Below are 18204 nucleotides of genomic sequence, written 5' to 3' on the forward strand. Positions count from 1 at the left end.
GGATAAAAACAAATTCTAACGAGAGAAGAGATGTACTTTGCGTGGTGGCACGGTGGTGGGCCGAGGCTGTGCCGCTGTGGTGTGTCGCATGATTGCGTGAGTATGAGTCACGTTTTGTTTTCCTTGTAAAGGAAAGAGTTGTATGACTTGCGTGCGCGACTGTGTGGTGGAGAAAAATCGTGAGGAGAAAAAGTCTTCTTAGCCTGCTATAATGATAACGGCTAAATATGATGTGAGTTATTTTTTTATAATAAAAATATATTGAAATATCTTTAAAAATATTTATTTAACAATTATTTTTAGCTTAAATGATAATAATTGATATTTTTATTATTTATGGCTTGCAACTATGAAAAGGATAGATTAAAAGAAAAAAAAGATTGAGAAAATATCAGAAAGGAAGATTTTTAGCATGTTATCACTTATCTTTTTTATCTTAATCTTTTGTTTTTGTTATGTTTTATTTTTTTATCTTATCTTTTTTATTTTTATCATCTTTTAATTTAAATCTTTTATTTTTATCTTTAAATCTTTATCTTATCTAATATATATATATATTTTTATCTTTAAATCTTTATCTTATCAAACCTAATATAATTGGGTTAGGGTCACACAAATCAAACCTAATGTGGGCTGCAGGCAACCTAAGGACCCCGCGGGCCAAACCTGCATAGTCCACGGGTTCAGCGGGGCAGACCCAAAAGTATGACATAACCATAGACTGTTTAAAAAAATTGGTCCATAACTCGTGCGGACCACGGATCCCGCGGGCCAGTCCATGGACCTGGGCCCATTTATCCACCCCTAAATTTGACATTGATATGACCGATATTTCGAATTATTATTCATACATTTATACGATGTTCAAGAATAAAATAAACCATTAATTATAAAATAAAACAAGTAATTAATTACAATAATTGGGCCCATAAGACCGACACAAATTTTCATTGAACCCAATTTAAATTCATTCCCCTTAGAAAAAAAATCAACTCAGGTTACTCAACTCCTATCTTAATACTGGTTGTACTCACAAGACATAAGTTCATAGCATAGCAACAACCCAAACTCAATAATGGAGACATTGATTAGTTTGGTTGATAAAGAATGGTGATAAGTTCTTCATTTGCAATAAGTTCTGATTTTAATCCAAAATGAAAATATAGTAGTATTTATTGATCACACGCGAGGATTTGTTGATGTATGTTGTAATTCAGTTAGTTAGTGGTTCAGTTGAAACTAGTTTGAGAGCTGTGAAGTTTGTTATAACAATACATGCATTATGTATAGAAATAATAGTGATTATTAATATGAAAGTGTAGAAGTTTTTTTTCTTTCTTTTTTTTGAATTCTAAATCTCTTCTATTTTTTGTCAATCAATTCATTCATAATCTTCTCTTATTCTCTAGCATAGAGTGAAACTAGTGTGAGCGCATGTTAGAACTTTATTGTTCCAACCGGATTTAGTTCTTATTTTTAACAATATAAGATAAGATGGGGAAAAAGTGTCATTACATACAAATCCAACTCAATTTATTTTTAATATAATGCAAATATAAGATAAAATTATATTTTTTTAATGAAAAAGTTCATTTGAGTTGAATTTCGAAAGCTCGCATTATAATATATTTCAACCCTCATTTAAGAGTTAACACTTAAAAAGATGACCGATTAACAAGATTTTTATAAAAATAATGGAATTTAAAAGTATCTTTTTGAGAAATATGAATTTCATGTTTATCAACAAACCAGCGTTAGCTTTATAATTACTAGCGGAAACATAGGTGTTGTTAGCTTTATAATTACACGAAAACACGTGTTGATGTGTTGTTGTGGCTATGTCTCTGCATTTTTATTTTGCTATTGTGTTTTTTTATATTAATTTTTTTATTTCCTTTTCTTGGAATATGGGAATTTTTAAAATCATAATTTTTACTTTTAAAAAATTAAATGATTTTAAAATTATTTTTCACTGTTGATTTTAAAATTATAAAAATCCATTTTTAAAAATAGGTTTATAATTATGTGGTTTTTCCAATTTTTTTCTGCTTTTAGTTTTCTAAAATTTATTAATTTTTTAAAACAAATAAAAATTTTTGAAAAGAATTCTGCTTTTATTTTTCTAAATTTATTCTAAAATTTATCATAATTTTAAAAAGACTTCAATACTTTAAATTTACTATTTTTTTAAAAAAAAATATTTTTCATTTAATGAAAATGATGGTTACTCACTTCCACAATTATCAACATGCAGTCTTAAAATTAATTTTTTTAAAATAAAATTTTAAAACTTGAAATTTGGAATAGATGAAGAGGTAGTTGTTTTTTTTAATCATGATTCAGTTTGAAAATTAAAATTAAAATTGTCAATTTTTAAATAAAAATTAAAAAATCCATTCTTAAAAGTTGATTTAAAATTATGTTGTATTTCAAAAAAAATTTTAGGCAAAATTGTATTTTTGATCCCCCAATTTGTCTTCAATTTCGATTTTGATCCCTTTACGAATTTTGTCCTCTTATTTTATTCCACCATGCAATTTTGATCCATCAATCTAGAATTGGACGTTGACTGTTACACATGAATGTTGACTGTCATGTGTCACGTTCTTATTGGATGATAACTGTCATGTGTCATGTTCTGATTGGATGTGGAATCCATGGAAGATGAAATGCATTGTTGTTATCAATTGTCAATCAGAACATGATACTTGACACTCATCATCCAATAAGAATGTGACACGTAACAATCAATATTCTTTTGTAACAATTAACTTCCAATTTTGGATTGGAGGACCAAGATTGTCTGATTGAATAAAATAGGAAGATAAAATTCGTCAATAATTTTAAAAGAGGACCAAAATCAAAATTGAAGACAAATTAGAGAAAAAAAAAATGCAATTTTATCTTTTTTTATACTAATAACATGTCAAGTCAAAACAAGTAATGAAATATTATCTTTAACATTATTTAATACTACGTATAAGTGTCTAGGTGTCTGAAATAATTATAGAATGTACAAAAAATAATTAAACTAATAATAGAAGAGTATAATGACAAATTTATCTTTCTATGAATCATTCCAATTTCAACTTTCTTCTTCTACAACCCATCAAGATCCATGTTGGTTTGTCTCCATTGAAAGCCTCTTTGGAATATTTGTCTTCTTTAGCGAATCAAGATGCATTTATTTCTTTTAGATTAAGTCAAAAAAGATAAAAGAAATTATTTTATTTTTTAAATATAGAACAAAATGCCTTTCAATTTTTTTTTCAACGTGATTTCTTTCATTGTGTTAGACATGTTTTTACTTGAGAGGTTTTGAGCATTCCCTACATGGTCCAAATTGATGAGATAAAGACTAATCACATTCTCTTTTTGGAGTAAAACAAAATGCCTTAAACCCAAATTTAAAATTTGAGAACAATTAGTCCAAAATGATAAAATGCATAGAGAGAGATAGTGATTCAAATTGCAAGAGAAAAAATTGAAGGAAGTATAATATCGAAATTTGGTGTCTCTGAGGTAGATGCAATAGATTTTAGGATGCTTATTGGTTCAATCCAATATCTCTATAAATCGTTCCATTTGTACATATAAACACAAAAAATAACATATATAACAATAGTATGTTCTGTAGTTCCCGATTTATGAGAGGAAAAATGGATTAAAAAATGAGACTTGTGCGAGATGAAGTATGAGAGTTGTTACCGATGAAAAACTACATGTAATTTTGTTTATGAAAAAAGAGAGAAAATTATTAAATTAAAAATGAGAGAAAATTAAGAAGCAACTGTCATGTTTCATCGACTGTATGTGATATAATATAGTTATTTATCTATTGTTATAGATATATCTATTGTTATAGATAAGAAATTTGATGTTTTCTTAAAATAAGATTAAGTTGGTTATTCTTAAAGCACAATTTGGATTAGTTACTTCCAGTGTATTTTTTTTTATCCTTAACTAAACATGGATTTATTTATCGATAATACATGGACATAAACGTTAAGTCAAGAGACAAAAAAGTGATACTTTTTTATCTATTTTTATAAATGAAGACTTAAATATATTTTTATTTTATAGTTTAATATTTTTTTATTTCCGTTCTACAAAATATTTTTATTTGTTTTAGTCCATCAAAAATATGTTTATTTTATTTTTTGTCCTTAATATATTAAACATTAAAAAAAATATTTTCTAAAATATTTTAAAAATAAAAAAATACATTTTATAAGAATAAAATGAAACAAAAATAAAAAACGGTTAATTACATAGACGGAAAATATGATTAAACCTTTATAAGAATATATTTTGACTAACACTCACAAGTCACAAGCAATGCACTGAGTGCCTTTCACTTTTCGCCCTACCTTACCTACCATAACATGATCCCACGACCTCACTCCTTTCATTCTCACTCATGACTTCCAAAACGGACGGTTTCACTACCTGTCACCGTCACCCTTCCACACCCGTAACCGGTTTCTGTGCCTCCTGTCTCCGCGAACGTCTCGCCGGCATCGATTCCTCCTCCGCCGACTCGCCGGAACTCCGCCGCACCAAGTCCTTCTCCGGCCGCACCGCCGACGCTCCATCCTCCTCCGCCGCCCCGGAGCCCCGCCGCAGGTCCTGCGAGGTCGGACTGCCGCCGCTGGGCGGCTTGCTGTCTGACCCCTTCAACGTTGCCGACAAGAACAAGAAGCCTCCGAATCGGACAGCTGAGATCTGTTCCGGCCCCGCCGGCGTCGGAACCGGAGAGAACGAGGGCGGCAACGCGGTTAGAGTTTCTGGCGATGACGACGGAGAGGGGAAGACGATGAAGGAGTTCATAGATCTCGAATTGCGGGACAAAAAGAACACAGGGAGAGATTTCAGAGACATCGCTGCGAGTTTTCGAGATGCGGCTTCCGTTTTCAGCAAGGGATTGATGAAATGGCGACGGAAAGAGAATCCGAAGAGAAACCGCAACAACGACGGCGCCAGTGCCGGCGTTGGTTCGGTCGAAAAGCTAGGGTTGAGGACATTGCATGAGACGCAATCGGAGGTCGGAGAATACGGTTTCGCGTTAGGTAGAAGATCGTGCGACACTGATCTGAGGTTATCCGTGGACGATTCGCGGTTTTCGTTCGAAGCTCCTCGAGCTTCTTGGGACGGTTATTTGATAGGGAAAGCGTTCCCTAGGGTTTCCCCAATGGTTTGTGTTGGTGATAGGGTTTTGCTTGAAGAAGAGGGAGAAGAGAGTTTGGAGAATGGTGAAGAGTGTTGTCCTGGTGGTTCAGCTCAGACTAAGCATTACTATTCAGATTGGCATTGGAGGAGAAGGAGTTTCGATAGGTCGAATTCGCGTAAGAAGCCGTTAATGGGGGATGTTGATGAATTGAGAGTGATATCTAATGCTAAGGTTTCCCCTGCCTCCACTGAGTTGTTCTATGGGGCAAAGGTATTGATAACTGAGAATGATTTGAGGGATGCGAATTTGAAAACGTCCAATAGTGTTCTATCTGATAGTGTAATGGAGTCTGCTTCTAAGGATGATGCTTGTGATGCTGCATATGGGGATGGCCAAAAGGGATTGAACAGGTTTCACAAGTGGGGTAAGTGGTGGTGTAAATTAGGGATAGTGCAGAGGAGAAGAGAAGATAGGTTGGGAGAAGGAGAGTATGCTGGTGGTGGTGATATGGTTAATAAGCCAATTGCAGAGTCTTGGCAGAAGCTAAGGAGGGTGGTTAATGGACAAGCAAGCGAGTCGGTTTGTGAGAAGCTTATTCGTAGCCATAGTGTTTGTTGTAGAGATCCTTGTAGAACGGTGGGTTTAGCCAATGGCTTTGTGGGTTCTGAGACTAAAGGCCATGTTTTCAATGGAAGGCAGAAGTTTATGCTTCAGAGGAACCGGAGTGTTAGGTATTCACCAAGTAATGCTGACAATGGCTTGTTAAGGTTCTATTTGACACCCTTGAAAAGCTATAGGAGAAGCAGGTCTGGAAAGACTAGCTTAAAGAGTTCAAATCCAACAGCCAGAAGTTTCTTTTGAGGCTGTAACTAATGGAAGTATATCTGGTTGTATAAACATATATAATGAAATTGTTTCTTGTCCTTGCAATCAAAGTACTTCACATTGTTAGATTGCATCACAATAGAGAGATATAACTGTTGAAATCTGGCTGGTTGCAGCTGTTCTCATGATGTTGGTAGCAGAATAAAACATTCATTCTGTGATACTATTGGCACTGTAAATTTCTGATTGCATACTAGCCTAGGAGTAAAAATAGTCTTCGACAATTGATTTTGCTAGAATTTGTTACAAGAAGCTTTTAAATCATGTCAAGATGTAGGTTAAGTTTTTAAAGCTTGTTCAGATAGCAGTGAGTATTAAGTTTTATCCTCCAATTATGGTTCAGCTATGCTATTGTTATGGATGCATGAACTAAAACCACTTGTGAATTTCTGTAACTACTATGATATGAACCTAATTTCTGTTTTTTTCAGGATGTAACTTTTCTCTTTATTTTAAATTAAACTTATATGCTTTAAATTATTTAAATGTTCTTATTCTTGTTTTATAAACTTGAAATTAGAAGGGGAAAAATGGGGGTAAGCCTATTTGATTGCTATGATAACAATATAGGATTGTAAATTAATTTCATGTGAAATTTCATAAATGATCTATTTGACAATGGTCTTTGCAAAATTCAAGCGATAGGAGAGGTCAAATTTGATAATTTATGACAAGATTTCTTGAATTTGTAGAACAGCAGACTGATTATTCCTTTTATCATCAATGTTTAATCAAACACTTAACACAGCGAAATGCTACTTATTCACCATGATGCACAAGTTTCCTAACGTGTACTACAATACAGCCATAGAATCAGTTCATGTATCATCAGAATGTCACTGGCATTCACTCATTGTACAATTATTCAACATCAAAACCATTCTCCATAAGTTCAGTTTTGAGCTCATTCTTCATCCTCAACCACAGCTTCTGAGCTTCCTCATCAAAATTCTCCTTATCACTCTCAGCCTTCCCTTTTGGACTATTAGTTGTTCCGATCATCTTTCCCTTGGCAATGAACTCCTTCAATGCTTCTTCATGCTCCTTCAGTTGTGGCTTCAGTTTCCCCCACCCCAGTGATGAATTGTTATTGTAGAGCCACAGAGCCCCAAGTACTGCATAGGTGCAAAGTAAGCCTTCCCAACTCGTTTAAAAAAGTAGTAGTCTTCTCTTTCCAACCCAATATTCTTCAGGTATTTCTTGGCATTCATTGAACTAAGCAGATGAAAACCTGCGTTGGAAGATAAGCATATCAAACAAAACAAAATAAATGCAATGAAACAAAAAGAAAACCGAGTTTCTGTTTCAGACATTTCATCAAACAGCTGATAAGCAAAACATAGGTTCAGCTGAAAATGAAATGATTCACTGTATTGAACATAAGAAAGGTACCTGTTTTGGGGTCCCGAAAACGCTTAGGGAACATTGCAATAGTTCAAGTTTGACAAGTGTCCTAGATTACGGTGGGGTTGTTTCTCTGTTAATGATAACCTTTACCATCAAAAGCTGGCAATAAGGTAACGGGGTTGCTAGAAATTAAGTGTTTTATGGCTGAAATTTGAAAACTTAGATTTAACAATAAATAAAAACTTGGATTTAACAAAGAATCTTAACAGATGAGCAACAAGTCGAAAATTCGTGGTTGTAAGTGAAAATTGTCAAAGCATTGTTATATGTTTGGCACATTCTCAGTGAATTTCACGTTTGTCTTAATTGGATGGACACGGGGACACGCAGTCCTCTGGTCCTCTTTCCCCCATCCAAAAAAAAAGTCTTTCAGATTTAGGAAAAAATAACATATGTTTTTCTATTTATTTTGTGGGAAATCTAGGACATACTTTTTTGTTATTATAATTTTTTTATTGAATTATTAGTTTTTACATATAGTGAGCATATAACATTAGAAAAACAATTGAATTTAATAAAATTAAGATAACATGTGTTGTTAACAAAACAATTATTATTGTTACACAAATATATTGTTGTCTGAATCAAAGTAAGATAATTGTTGAATCATACATGTAATTCTTCAATTATTCTTCATATGTACAAAATATTTGATCAAAGAAAATAAAAATAAAAAGAATTCAGTATACTGAAGTTAATAATAATAATAGGATTTTTAATAAGACTTTTTACAAAATGTTTGTTTCTTATTTTTATCATTTAGTTTAAATTGTATCATTTTTTTACAAAAAATTAAATTGTATCATTTAATTCATATTTAAGGTTTAATAATGTATGATTAAATAATATTTAAGGCAAACTAATCATTTAATTCATATTTAAATATTTTCATAACTGTTAATATATTTATTAGTTGCAAAATTTAATTTAAAAAGAAAATAATTTGGAATGTGATACGTTAGATTATATTTGCAAATTCTATTTCCCAAAATTTTCTTTTTTAAGATAAATAATATTGTTGGATCCATTTCTAAATTAAAATTAAAGATTTTATAAATCATTTTACTAATGTTTAATATTATACATGAAGATTGTTACTCGGCAATCATATATTTAATATATTGTCATTAATATTTATGATTAAGCAATATAATTTTATTTACGTTTAGTAATCAGTAAATTATTTAAATATTGTAAGAAAAGCTATATGTAATGCGGTTTCTTATTATCATCTAGTGAAGAAACATAAAGTAACAACATTTGCATTTGGACCAGTTTTGTATGCTAATTCACAGGAGATGTTACGTGCACCCAGCAGATGTTACGTGCACCCAGCAATATTGTTGGTGCACCCAACAAATAGTGAATGGGCGAAATTGCTCTTATGCAATCCCGTCTTTCGGAAGAACCTTCTTCCGGAACACGTTCTGGAAGACGTCCTTCCGAAATAACTTCCGGAAGAAGAAGGTGGACTTCCAAAAGAACTTCCAGAAGAAGTTTTGGAAGGACGTCTTCTGGAACGTGTTCCAGAAGAAGAAGTTGTTCTTCCGGACTAACCTTCTTCCGGAAGTTATTTTTTAAATGATTTTTTTAAATGAAATTGTTTTCTAATAAATTTTTTTCTAATAAATCAATTACATTATAAAATAAATAATATTATTATACATAAATTATTAGTATACATAATTATGACTAATATTTGTAATTCATATTTTACGTGCATGTAAATTTGAATAATAAATTGTGTGACAATTGAGTATAATTTGAATCATACAAATTACTTAATTTGTATATTTTTTTTAAAAATATAAAATATTTACTATGATAACATTTTATTTGTATTACAAAACTTAATATATAATAAATAAATAATTTTAATTTTATAACAACGTGAAGTAAAAATAAATTTCATTTTATAATAATAAGCAGAAATAAAATAATATTTAATGAGTGAATAGGCAATTTAGTCCCTGAGATTGTAACCACTTTGCATATTAGTCCCTGACTTAAATTTTAATTCATAATAGTCCCTAACTTTACATAAGTTTTACAAAATAGTCCCTGTCGTTAAATTCTCAGGTGACGGCGTTAGTGAGGTGTATAGGTGGCAATTCAGTGCCACGTAGATTGTCCAACGGGGCACTGAGGTCTGCATCTATAAATTCTCTCTCACATGCAAGGTTGCTCCTTCTTCCCCAAAAAAATTAGGGTTTACGAAGCTGCTGGTTGCTTCTTCTTCTTCTTCCCACGCTGAGTTGCTTCTTCTTCTTCTACTCTGAGGCTCAATCCCTGCTGCTTGTTCACTTGATTTGTCCATGTTTGCAAGTGGCAGTTGTTGTGCATTTTCTGGTAGTTTCATTCGGCAATGTCACCATGGAAGACGTGCAGCTATTCGAACTGCAAGAACAAGGAGGAACCCAGGAAGGTTATTCTATACTTGTGCATTACCCCAAACAGACCCAGATAACTGTCAATTTTTTCAATGGGTTGAAGAAGAAAACCAACTTTCTAATTTGTCTTCTGTCTCAAGAGAAACAATGGTAGTGGCTGATTTGAGGCTACAAATTGAAGCTTTGCAGAAGAAAATGAGAAATTTAACAAACATTGTGTTGTTAGGTTTTTCATTTTTAATTGTAATGTTAGTTTTAGGGGGAATGTATTTTAGGTAAAATGTGTAATAGCAGCTTTTGATATTGTAATTGTTGTTTTGCTGAAGAATTTGTAGTAGGAAGTAGCTTTTGTAGTGTAATAGCAGCTTTTGTTGCTACTGTCAATTGTTGTTTTGCTGAAGAATTTGTAATAGGAAGTAGCTTTTGTAGTGTAATAACAGCTTTTGTTGCTACTGTCAATTATCCATTTCAATTAAATATAATTTGTTGGTGAAATTTGTTGCTGAAATTTGCAGTTTATTAAATATAATTTAATAAAAGAAAGAGAATTAGGTAATAAGAAGCAGATGGCACAAGAAAGAGAAGTTTATTAAATATAATTTGTTGTTATATAACTTTTTGAAGTTATTGAAGTAGCACTAAACTAGGTGGTCCTACTCCAACTCCAAATCCAACACAGTGTATAATTTATAAAAGAAAGAGAAGAAACATGACTTTAGATCAATTTCACATAATATTTGACATCCCAAAGCATGGTAGTTAGAAGCAATTGTTCAGTAGGCCATAATGTTTACATCATTTCACATGCCAGTGAAGCTTTCAAAATATACAACTACACATCCTAATATCAAAATGCAACAAAAAATGCTTCTTCAGTTTTCTTCATCAGCAACCTTCAAACTCAGCAACCTTCAAAATGCGCAACAAAAAATGGGTCTTCAGCAACCTTCAGCAACCTTCAAAATGCAACAAAAAATGCTTCTTCAGTTTTCTGCATCATCTTTATCAGCAACCTTCCTTTGTTTGGCTCTTGTTATGGTTAGCTTATTCCTTGCTATTGGTGGAACAATAGTTGCAGGGACCTACATGTAAATGCCAAACATGAATAATTGTAATATCTAAAAATGGAGTGCTGCAACAAATTAGGTTGAGATAAAACTACTTTGTTGTGACAAATATTTACCATCAACTCCATGTCACTATCTTGTGACAAATGAGGCTGAGATAAATTAATCTCCACCGGATCTTGTTGAACATGAGCAGCAGCTTCTTCAGTCTCATTCAAAGCTTGTTCATCTTGAGATAATAGGTGGTCATCCTCATTTGAAGTTGATGGTGAAACATATTTCTTTGGCCTAACAGGAACTCCAATATTTTTACAGCTTCTAATGTTATGATTGGTTTGGCCACACCTTCCACATGTAAACTCAGCCAATTTCCTCTTTAGCTTATGTCCTGTGACATTGTCCTCATCTACAGATCTCCTTCTATTTTTCTTTGGCCTTCCTCTTTGGACCCTTTTATGTGGTGGAACAGGGTGTGTATACTGTGTCTGGGCCCAATATTGTGGTCCTTGGACTGGTTCAATAAAATGCTGGTATGTCTTATTATAAGCTTCTATTGACAGCCACTCATGACACATGTCCTCAGGCTTCCCTCCTTTGTGAGTTATTGTTGCAATGACATGTCGGCATGGCATCCTTACATCAAAGTTGTAAAATCAGCACACATGTAGGTTATGAATGAAAAAAAAAAACTATAAAGAACACAACCTGTTAGTTGCCATACTCCACAAGTGCATGTCCATTCACCTAAATTGACCTCAACCTTATTCCCCCACATGTGGACCTCATATCTCAGGCCCATGTTATCACCACACCAAATGGGAGTCCATTGATTAGCAAAATGAAATTCTTTTTCTAGTCTTTTATACTGCACTGGACATAATGGTCCAGGCTTTCCAGAAAGTTTAACCTTGCGGGCAGCCATGGTTCTCATGATATAACTTCTAATTTCTTCAAGCATTGTGATAATAGGCTTGCACCTATACTGCAGAATTCTGGAATTGAATACCTCATAAGTGTTGTTGCATATATTGTCCACCTTGGGTATTGTACTGAAGTGGGCTTTTGTCCATGCTTGTTTGGGTCATTTATTCAAATACTCCCAAGCCTGGCAGTTGATTGTCTTCAAATGGGCCATATGGCCTTCAAACTCAGCAACAGTAGTGGATTTTGCACATTGCCACACAATTCCTTTAAGTTCCTTGCTTTTCCATTGCTTTGTAAAATTTTTCCAAAGATGCAAGACACAAAATCTATGAGGTGCACCAGGCATGACTTCCTGTAAAGCTGGAATAAGTCCCTGAAAAATTGCAGCAAAGTAGTAAATACTTCTGGACTAGTCCCTAACTTATGTCATTAACTTCAATTAAATACCTAACTTATGATAACAATTGCAAATCACACCATGTCATACCTTTTGCATGTCTGACATGAAATTCCACCCATTCTGTATGTAATCCCCAAGATCTTCATGCAGCAAAGTTAAAAACCATTTCCAATTGTCTTTGTTCTCAATGTCCACAACAGCATAAGCAATAACATAGATGTGGTTATTGCCATCAAGCCCAACAGCAGAGAGCAAGTTTCCTCCAAATGCACTCTTTAGGAAACATCCATCTAGACCTATGAATGGTCTACATCCAGCAACAAACCCCTTCTTACAGCCAGCAAGACAAATATATAGCCTCTGAAATTATGGTGGACCTTCTGGACTTGGCACTGTGTTGATCTTAACTGTTGATCCAGGATTGCTCCTCAACAATTCATGTGCATAATCAAATACTTTGGCATATTGTTTCCTCTCATTCCCTTCCACTAATTGTTTTGCTTCTTTCATGGCTCTCCACATCTTTGTAACTTCAATGTGCACTCCAAACTCTTGCTTGAAATATTCCAAAGCTTCAACACATTTAAGGGTTGGCTGCATTCTGAGTTTTCCCTCAAGCTTACTGACCACCCACTGTCTATTTGCTTGTTTGTTGTTCACTTCTCTGCAGCAATTATGGTTATGCTTAAATGTCTTTATCTGAAAAGAGTTTCTAACTTCATTCTTTGCACAGTAGATTTCCCAATCACAAAATGCCTTCTTGCATTTTGCTCTAGCCCTCTGTTTATCACTCTTCTTCCACTTGAACTCCCTGCCCATCAATATGCTATACTCCCTCAAGGCAGATTTAAATTCATCTAGAGTACCAAACTCCATCCCTAATTCCAACTTCTGTTCACCAACTCCACTACTTTGACTATATTGAGGATAAACTTCAACATCCTCATCTTCATTATCACTACTAATGGGGATATGGGGATATTAAGTTCCTCTGAATGATAACCATCTGTCTCAACTTCAGCTTCAACTTCATTCAACATACAAGAGAAATTTATAAACCACTCAGCATCTGTCTCATCACTGTCAACTTCCTTTTCCTCCTCACTATCAGCAACATCTCTCTCTTCACCACCAGCATCTCTCTCCTCACCAGCTTCAGCATCCCTCTGTTCACTACCATCTCTTTGCTCACCAACATCAGTATCCCTCTGCTCACCACCATCCCTCTGCTCACCAGCATCCATCTGCTCACCAGCATCCATCTGCTCACCAGCATCTCTCTGCTCTCCAGCACCAACATCTGCATCAATGGTGATCAAGTAAAAATTAATCATATTAATTAATTATGGTAACCATGTCGGACCAAGTACAGATGAATTAAAACTTACCTTCCTCATGGCCAGCAACAAGTACATCATCTAAATCATCCTCATTCTCAACAGCTTTTCGAATTGGATCACATTCCAAGTACAGCATCTGTGGGACTTCTTCTAAAATTGGATCTACTTCATGATGAAAATAAACATTTATCTCATTCTCATTTTCAAAAGCATCCCTAACTAAGTGTAATATATCTCCATCAGTTGTACAACTCCTTAACCCATGATTAAAATTTAAGTCCTTATCAATCAACCAAAAACATTCTCCTATATTGCTATACTTCTTACAAGCTCTCACCAGATCATATAAGATAAATGCATTCAGGCAATCTGCAGATATATCCTCCCAAACGTCAAATTCGCCGCCTATATATTCAACCTTTCCATCACTGGCATGTGGAGTGAATCTTCCTCCATGGTGCAATACTAAAGTTATATTGTCATTCATTCTACACAATCAGAAACCACAAACATTGTCATATATTAGGAAATAAAAAAACCTACCTCAAAAAACGCGAAGACATTGACATTTTCAAAAAGCGCGAAGACACAATCAGAAACCAAAAACATTGTCATCTATAAAAACAGAGCATCATAAACGAAAACAATAAAGGATCATAAACCTCCCTACGAAGCGCGAAGACAATGCAAATGAAACCCCTCGAACATATAAAACCCCAAATCAAACCACCAAAACAATGCAAACGAAATGAATGAAACCACCAGCCTGATAAAAAGCGCGAACCCTCAATCACAAGAATGCAGGGGAGGGAAGAGCAAACCGCAAACAGTTAAAAAACCCTACAAGCAGTAAGACAGTGAAAGGGAAATGGGTTTACTTCATTTTTGATTTCTTTTTAACCTAATTTTTCAATTCAGTCCTTGCCTTGCCACATAATATTGCTGACTTGGACTCAAACCTGCCATATTGGGATGCTTACGTTTGCCAGATAGACATTTGACTAACGGAGGAAATTAGATTTTAACAGCAGGGACTTATTTGCATAACGGAGGTAAAGTTAGGGACTATTATGAATTAAAATTTAAGTCAGGGACTAATATGCAAAATGGTTACAATCTCAGGGACTAAATTGCCTATTCACTCAATATTTAATGCATAGTTAATGACGATTTTGTCCTTGTGTCGTATTTTTTTTTCCGTAAAAAGTTTTTGAAGTTTTGGTGGTCCCGTTTGTGTGTTTGAAGTAGGTGTTTAGTGAAGGTTAAATATTGGTGGTACGCATTTCGTCGTTGTTGTTCCTATTTCGTCGGAGGTACGCATTTATTGGGTTTTTTTTGTGTTTTCGTGTTTAGATTTGGTAGAGAAGGTGAACAGTAAAATGGTAAAAACTTTTTCCTGAAGGAATGTGAACTACCGGAAGAAGTTGTTCCGAAAGAAGAACTGTGAACTTCCGGAACAACTTCTTCCGGAATGTTAATTTGTTTAATTTTTTTGAATTCTGTTTTAAAATTAGTGAAAAAATTTATATGTATATATATATATATATATATATATATATATATATATATATATATATGAATATTATAATTTATAATATTTGTATTTGAAATTTTTGAAATTGTGGATAATTGGTTTAATTAGGTATAATGATTTTGGTATAATATTAAATGATTTAGGTAAAATAATTGTATTTTGTTGTAGTAGAAAAATGTTTTATTAGTTGTTAATTATAGTGTTAAGTTTAGTTTAAGTAAATAATTTAGTTATAAATTTTGAATGTATTTGTATTAGTTGTTAATATGTTTGTTAGTTAATATGTAGTCAATTTTTGGATGTGGTTATACGATAATTTGATGCATAATTTAATAATATGTCGTTAAGATGGACGAAGATCAATGGACGTATGACTATACGATGTCACAAGAAGTTCATATGGATTATGATTATGATAATGAAGAAAAATGTGGTGTGAATGAACCACATGTTGATTGTTCGAATGCTTTTAATACGTCTCAGGTAATCATGTTGATTAGTTTGAGTCATTTGGTTGAATTGATGTTTTGTATAAAAATTAATATGTTGGGGTTGCGTTGTAGGTATTTGGTACTCGAGATGATATTTTGCAGTGGGCTCGAACAGTTGCTCATGAAAATGGATTTGTTGCAGTGATTATGAGGTCTGACACAGATACCGGTAGCAGAGGAATAAGTTCATTTGTCTTAATTGGGTGTGAAAGGAGCGGTATGTACAAGTGTAGGAATAAAGAATTCGTTAGAAGAGACACTAGGAGTAGGAAATGTGGTTGTCCCTTCAGGCTTCGTGGGAAACCAGTGCATGGAGGGGAAGGTTGGATGGTGAAGTTGATCTGTGGGATTCACAATCATGAATTGGCCAAGTCCTTAGTTGGACATCCATACGCTGGACGATTGACTAAGGATGAAAAAAAATTATTGCTGATATGACAAAGTTGATGGTGAAACCAAAAAATATCTTGCAAACATTAAAGGAACACAATGCCAACAGTTACACCACGATCAAGCAAATTTACAATGCAAGAAGTGCATATCGTTCTTCAATAAGAGGAGCTGATACCGAAATGCAACATCTGATGAAGCTTCTCGAACATGATCAATACATTCATTGGCATAGATTAAAGGATGAAGTTGTGGTGCGTGATCTGTTTTGGTGTCACCCAGATGCAGTAAAGTTATGCAATGCATGTCATCTGGTGTTTTTTTTTATAGATAGTACCTACAAAACAAACAGGTACAAACTCCCACTACTTGACTTTGTTGGGGTGACACCAACGACGATGACATTCTCTACTGGGTTTGCATATCTAGAGGCTGAGCGTGTTAATAATATTGTATGGGCTTTGGAACAATTTTGAGGTCTATTTTTAAAAAACGATCGCCTCCCTGTTGTTATTGTCTCTGACAGAGACCTAACACTGATGAATGCAGTGAAAACTGTGTTCTCGGAGTTTACAAATTTGTTGTGCAGGTTTCATATCGATAAGAATGTGAAGGCGAAGTGCAAATCTTTAATCGGTTAAAAAAATGCCTGGGACTATGTAATGGATAACTGGGGTACTTTGGTTGATTGTCCGTCCGAACACTAGTTCGCTGAGTCCCTTCAGAAGTTTCAAATTGCTTGTTTACCTTGGCCGATGTTCGTTGACTATGTTAACGAGACATGGATTATCCCCCACAAGGAAAAATTTATTACAGCATGGACGAATAAGGTCATGCACCTAGGCAACACAACAACAAACAGGTATTAAGAACATATTTTTTTTGTTAGTAAGGATTATTAATAAATGGTATTTAATTGTTGTATATTTTTCATGTTTGTTGTGTATTTTAAATGTAGGGTTGAATCAGCTCATTGGGCTCTAAAAAGAGTATTACAACATAGCCTTGGAGACCTGTGTAGTGTTTGGGATGCCATGAACAATATGATCACGCTGCAACACGTTGAAATTAAAGTATCCTTTGAAACCAGTACGCATGTGGTTCAAGGGACGCTTTAAATGAGATTGCTTCTGAGGTTGAGCGTCAACGTTATCTCGGCAACAATCCCTCTTCTTGTGGTTGTGTGATGAGAAGCACACACGGTCTTCCTTGTGCATGTGAGATTTCTAGGTATACTGCTGGTAGCATCCTAGTGGAGTTAGTCCATATTTTCTGGAGGAGACTCTGCTTTTCAGACCAAGGGTTATGTGAGGCCGAAGTCAGCATCAAGGAAGATATTGAGACCATATCTAAAAGGTTTGAGGAATTTGATGTGTGTGGCAAAGTAACTCTGAAGAATAAACTTCGAGATATTGCATACCCTGATCATAACTCTATGTGCCCTCCTCCGTCAAAGGTCAACACTAAAGGTGCACCAAAGAAACCGATGAAAAGAAGTCAAAGATCCACAAAGCGTGATCCGTCTTACTGGGAGTATGTTGATGCTTTTCATTCTGTTCAAAGTAGCAAGTCTTTAGTTAAACGTAGTGCATCATGTTCTGAACCGCCTCAGCCAGCAAGGATCATCCCGATGTTGGATCAATTTACGCCATTCATACAAGGTTTCATTCGTGACGTAGTGGATGTGAAAACGGACAGTAACTGTGGATATCGGTCCATTACCGCTTTATTAGGTATGGGGGAAGATTCGTGGCCGTTAGTGCGTAACGAATTGATTAAAGAACTTGGCAGATGGTCGCATGAGTACATCAACCTCTTCGGTGGCATAGAGAGATTTGAACAATTAAAGTTGTCCCTACTTGTTGATTGGTTTTCCAAGGTATGTTTTTAGGTTATTTTTTTAAGAACAAACTTTAAATAACTTACACGTGTATGTTTGCTTGATTCAGGTTAGTGTGGACAAGTGGATGGATATAACGGAGATGGGATATGTGATTGCATCACGGTATAACGTAATAATCCTTGTATCATTGTCCCGACAACAAAACATGACATTTTTTCCTCTTAGAAGTCAACCACCACCCGATTGTTCTGGGCACCACATGATATGTGTCGGTCACGTGTTTGGAAATCATTTTGTTCAGGTACATTGAAGATAGTTAGTATAACAATTATGCAATGACTTCGCTGGTTCATTTAAGTTAAT

General features: G+C 34.3%; 1 protein-coding gene, 1 long non-coding RNA gene and 1 pseudogene across 2 annotated transcripts; 1 reads left to right on the forward strand and 2 right to left on the reverse strand.

The window, feature by feature from the left end:
* The first annotated feature begins 4420 nt into the window (after positions 1 to 4420).
* On the forward strand, positions 4421 to 6031 carry LOC114373139 (protein OCTOPUS-like). The gene has a single exon (XM_028330677.1). The coding sequence runs from the start codon at positions 4421 to 4423 to the stop codon at positions 6029 to 6031; it is 1611 nt and encodes a 536-aa protein (XP_028186478.1).
* A 700-nt stretch (positions 6032 to 6731) lies between these two features.
* LOC114372922 lies at positions 6732 to 7819 on the reverse strand (annotated as a pseudogene).
* A 2699-nt stretch (positions 7820 to 10518) lies between these two features.
* LOC114373937 lies at positions 10519 to 11120 on the reverse strand. Its single transcript, XR_003658490.1, has 2 exons — positions 11036 to 11120; positions 10519 to 10934 (listed from the first exon to the last, which is right to left on the reverse strand). It is a non-coding gene; the product is annotated as an uncharacterized LOC114373937 (long non-coding RNA).
* Positions 11121 to 18204: the final 7084 nt, after the last annotated feature.

The sequence above is a fragment of the Glycine soja genome, chromosome 11 (assembly GCF_004193775.1).
Source record: "Glycine soja cultivar W05 chromosome 11, ASM419377v2, whole genome shotgun sequence".
Classification (NCBI taxonomy): Eukaryota; Viridiplantae; Streptophyta; class Magnoliopsida; order Fabales; family Fabaceae; genus Glycine; species Glycine soja.

Bases quoted from the DNA above. Each gene is read 5' to 3' on its own strand.
- LOC114373139 (XM_028330677.1), top strand. From the start codon at position 4,421: ATGACTTCCAAAACGGACGGTTTCACTACCTGTCACCGTCACCCTTCC.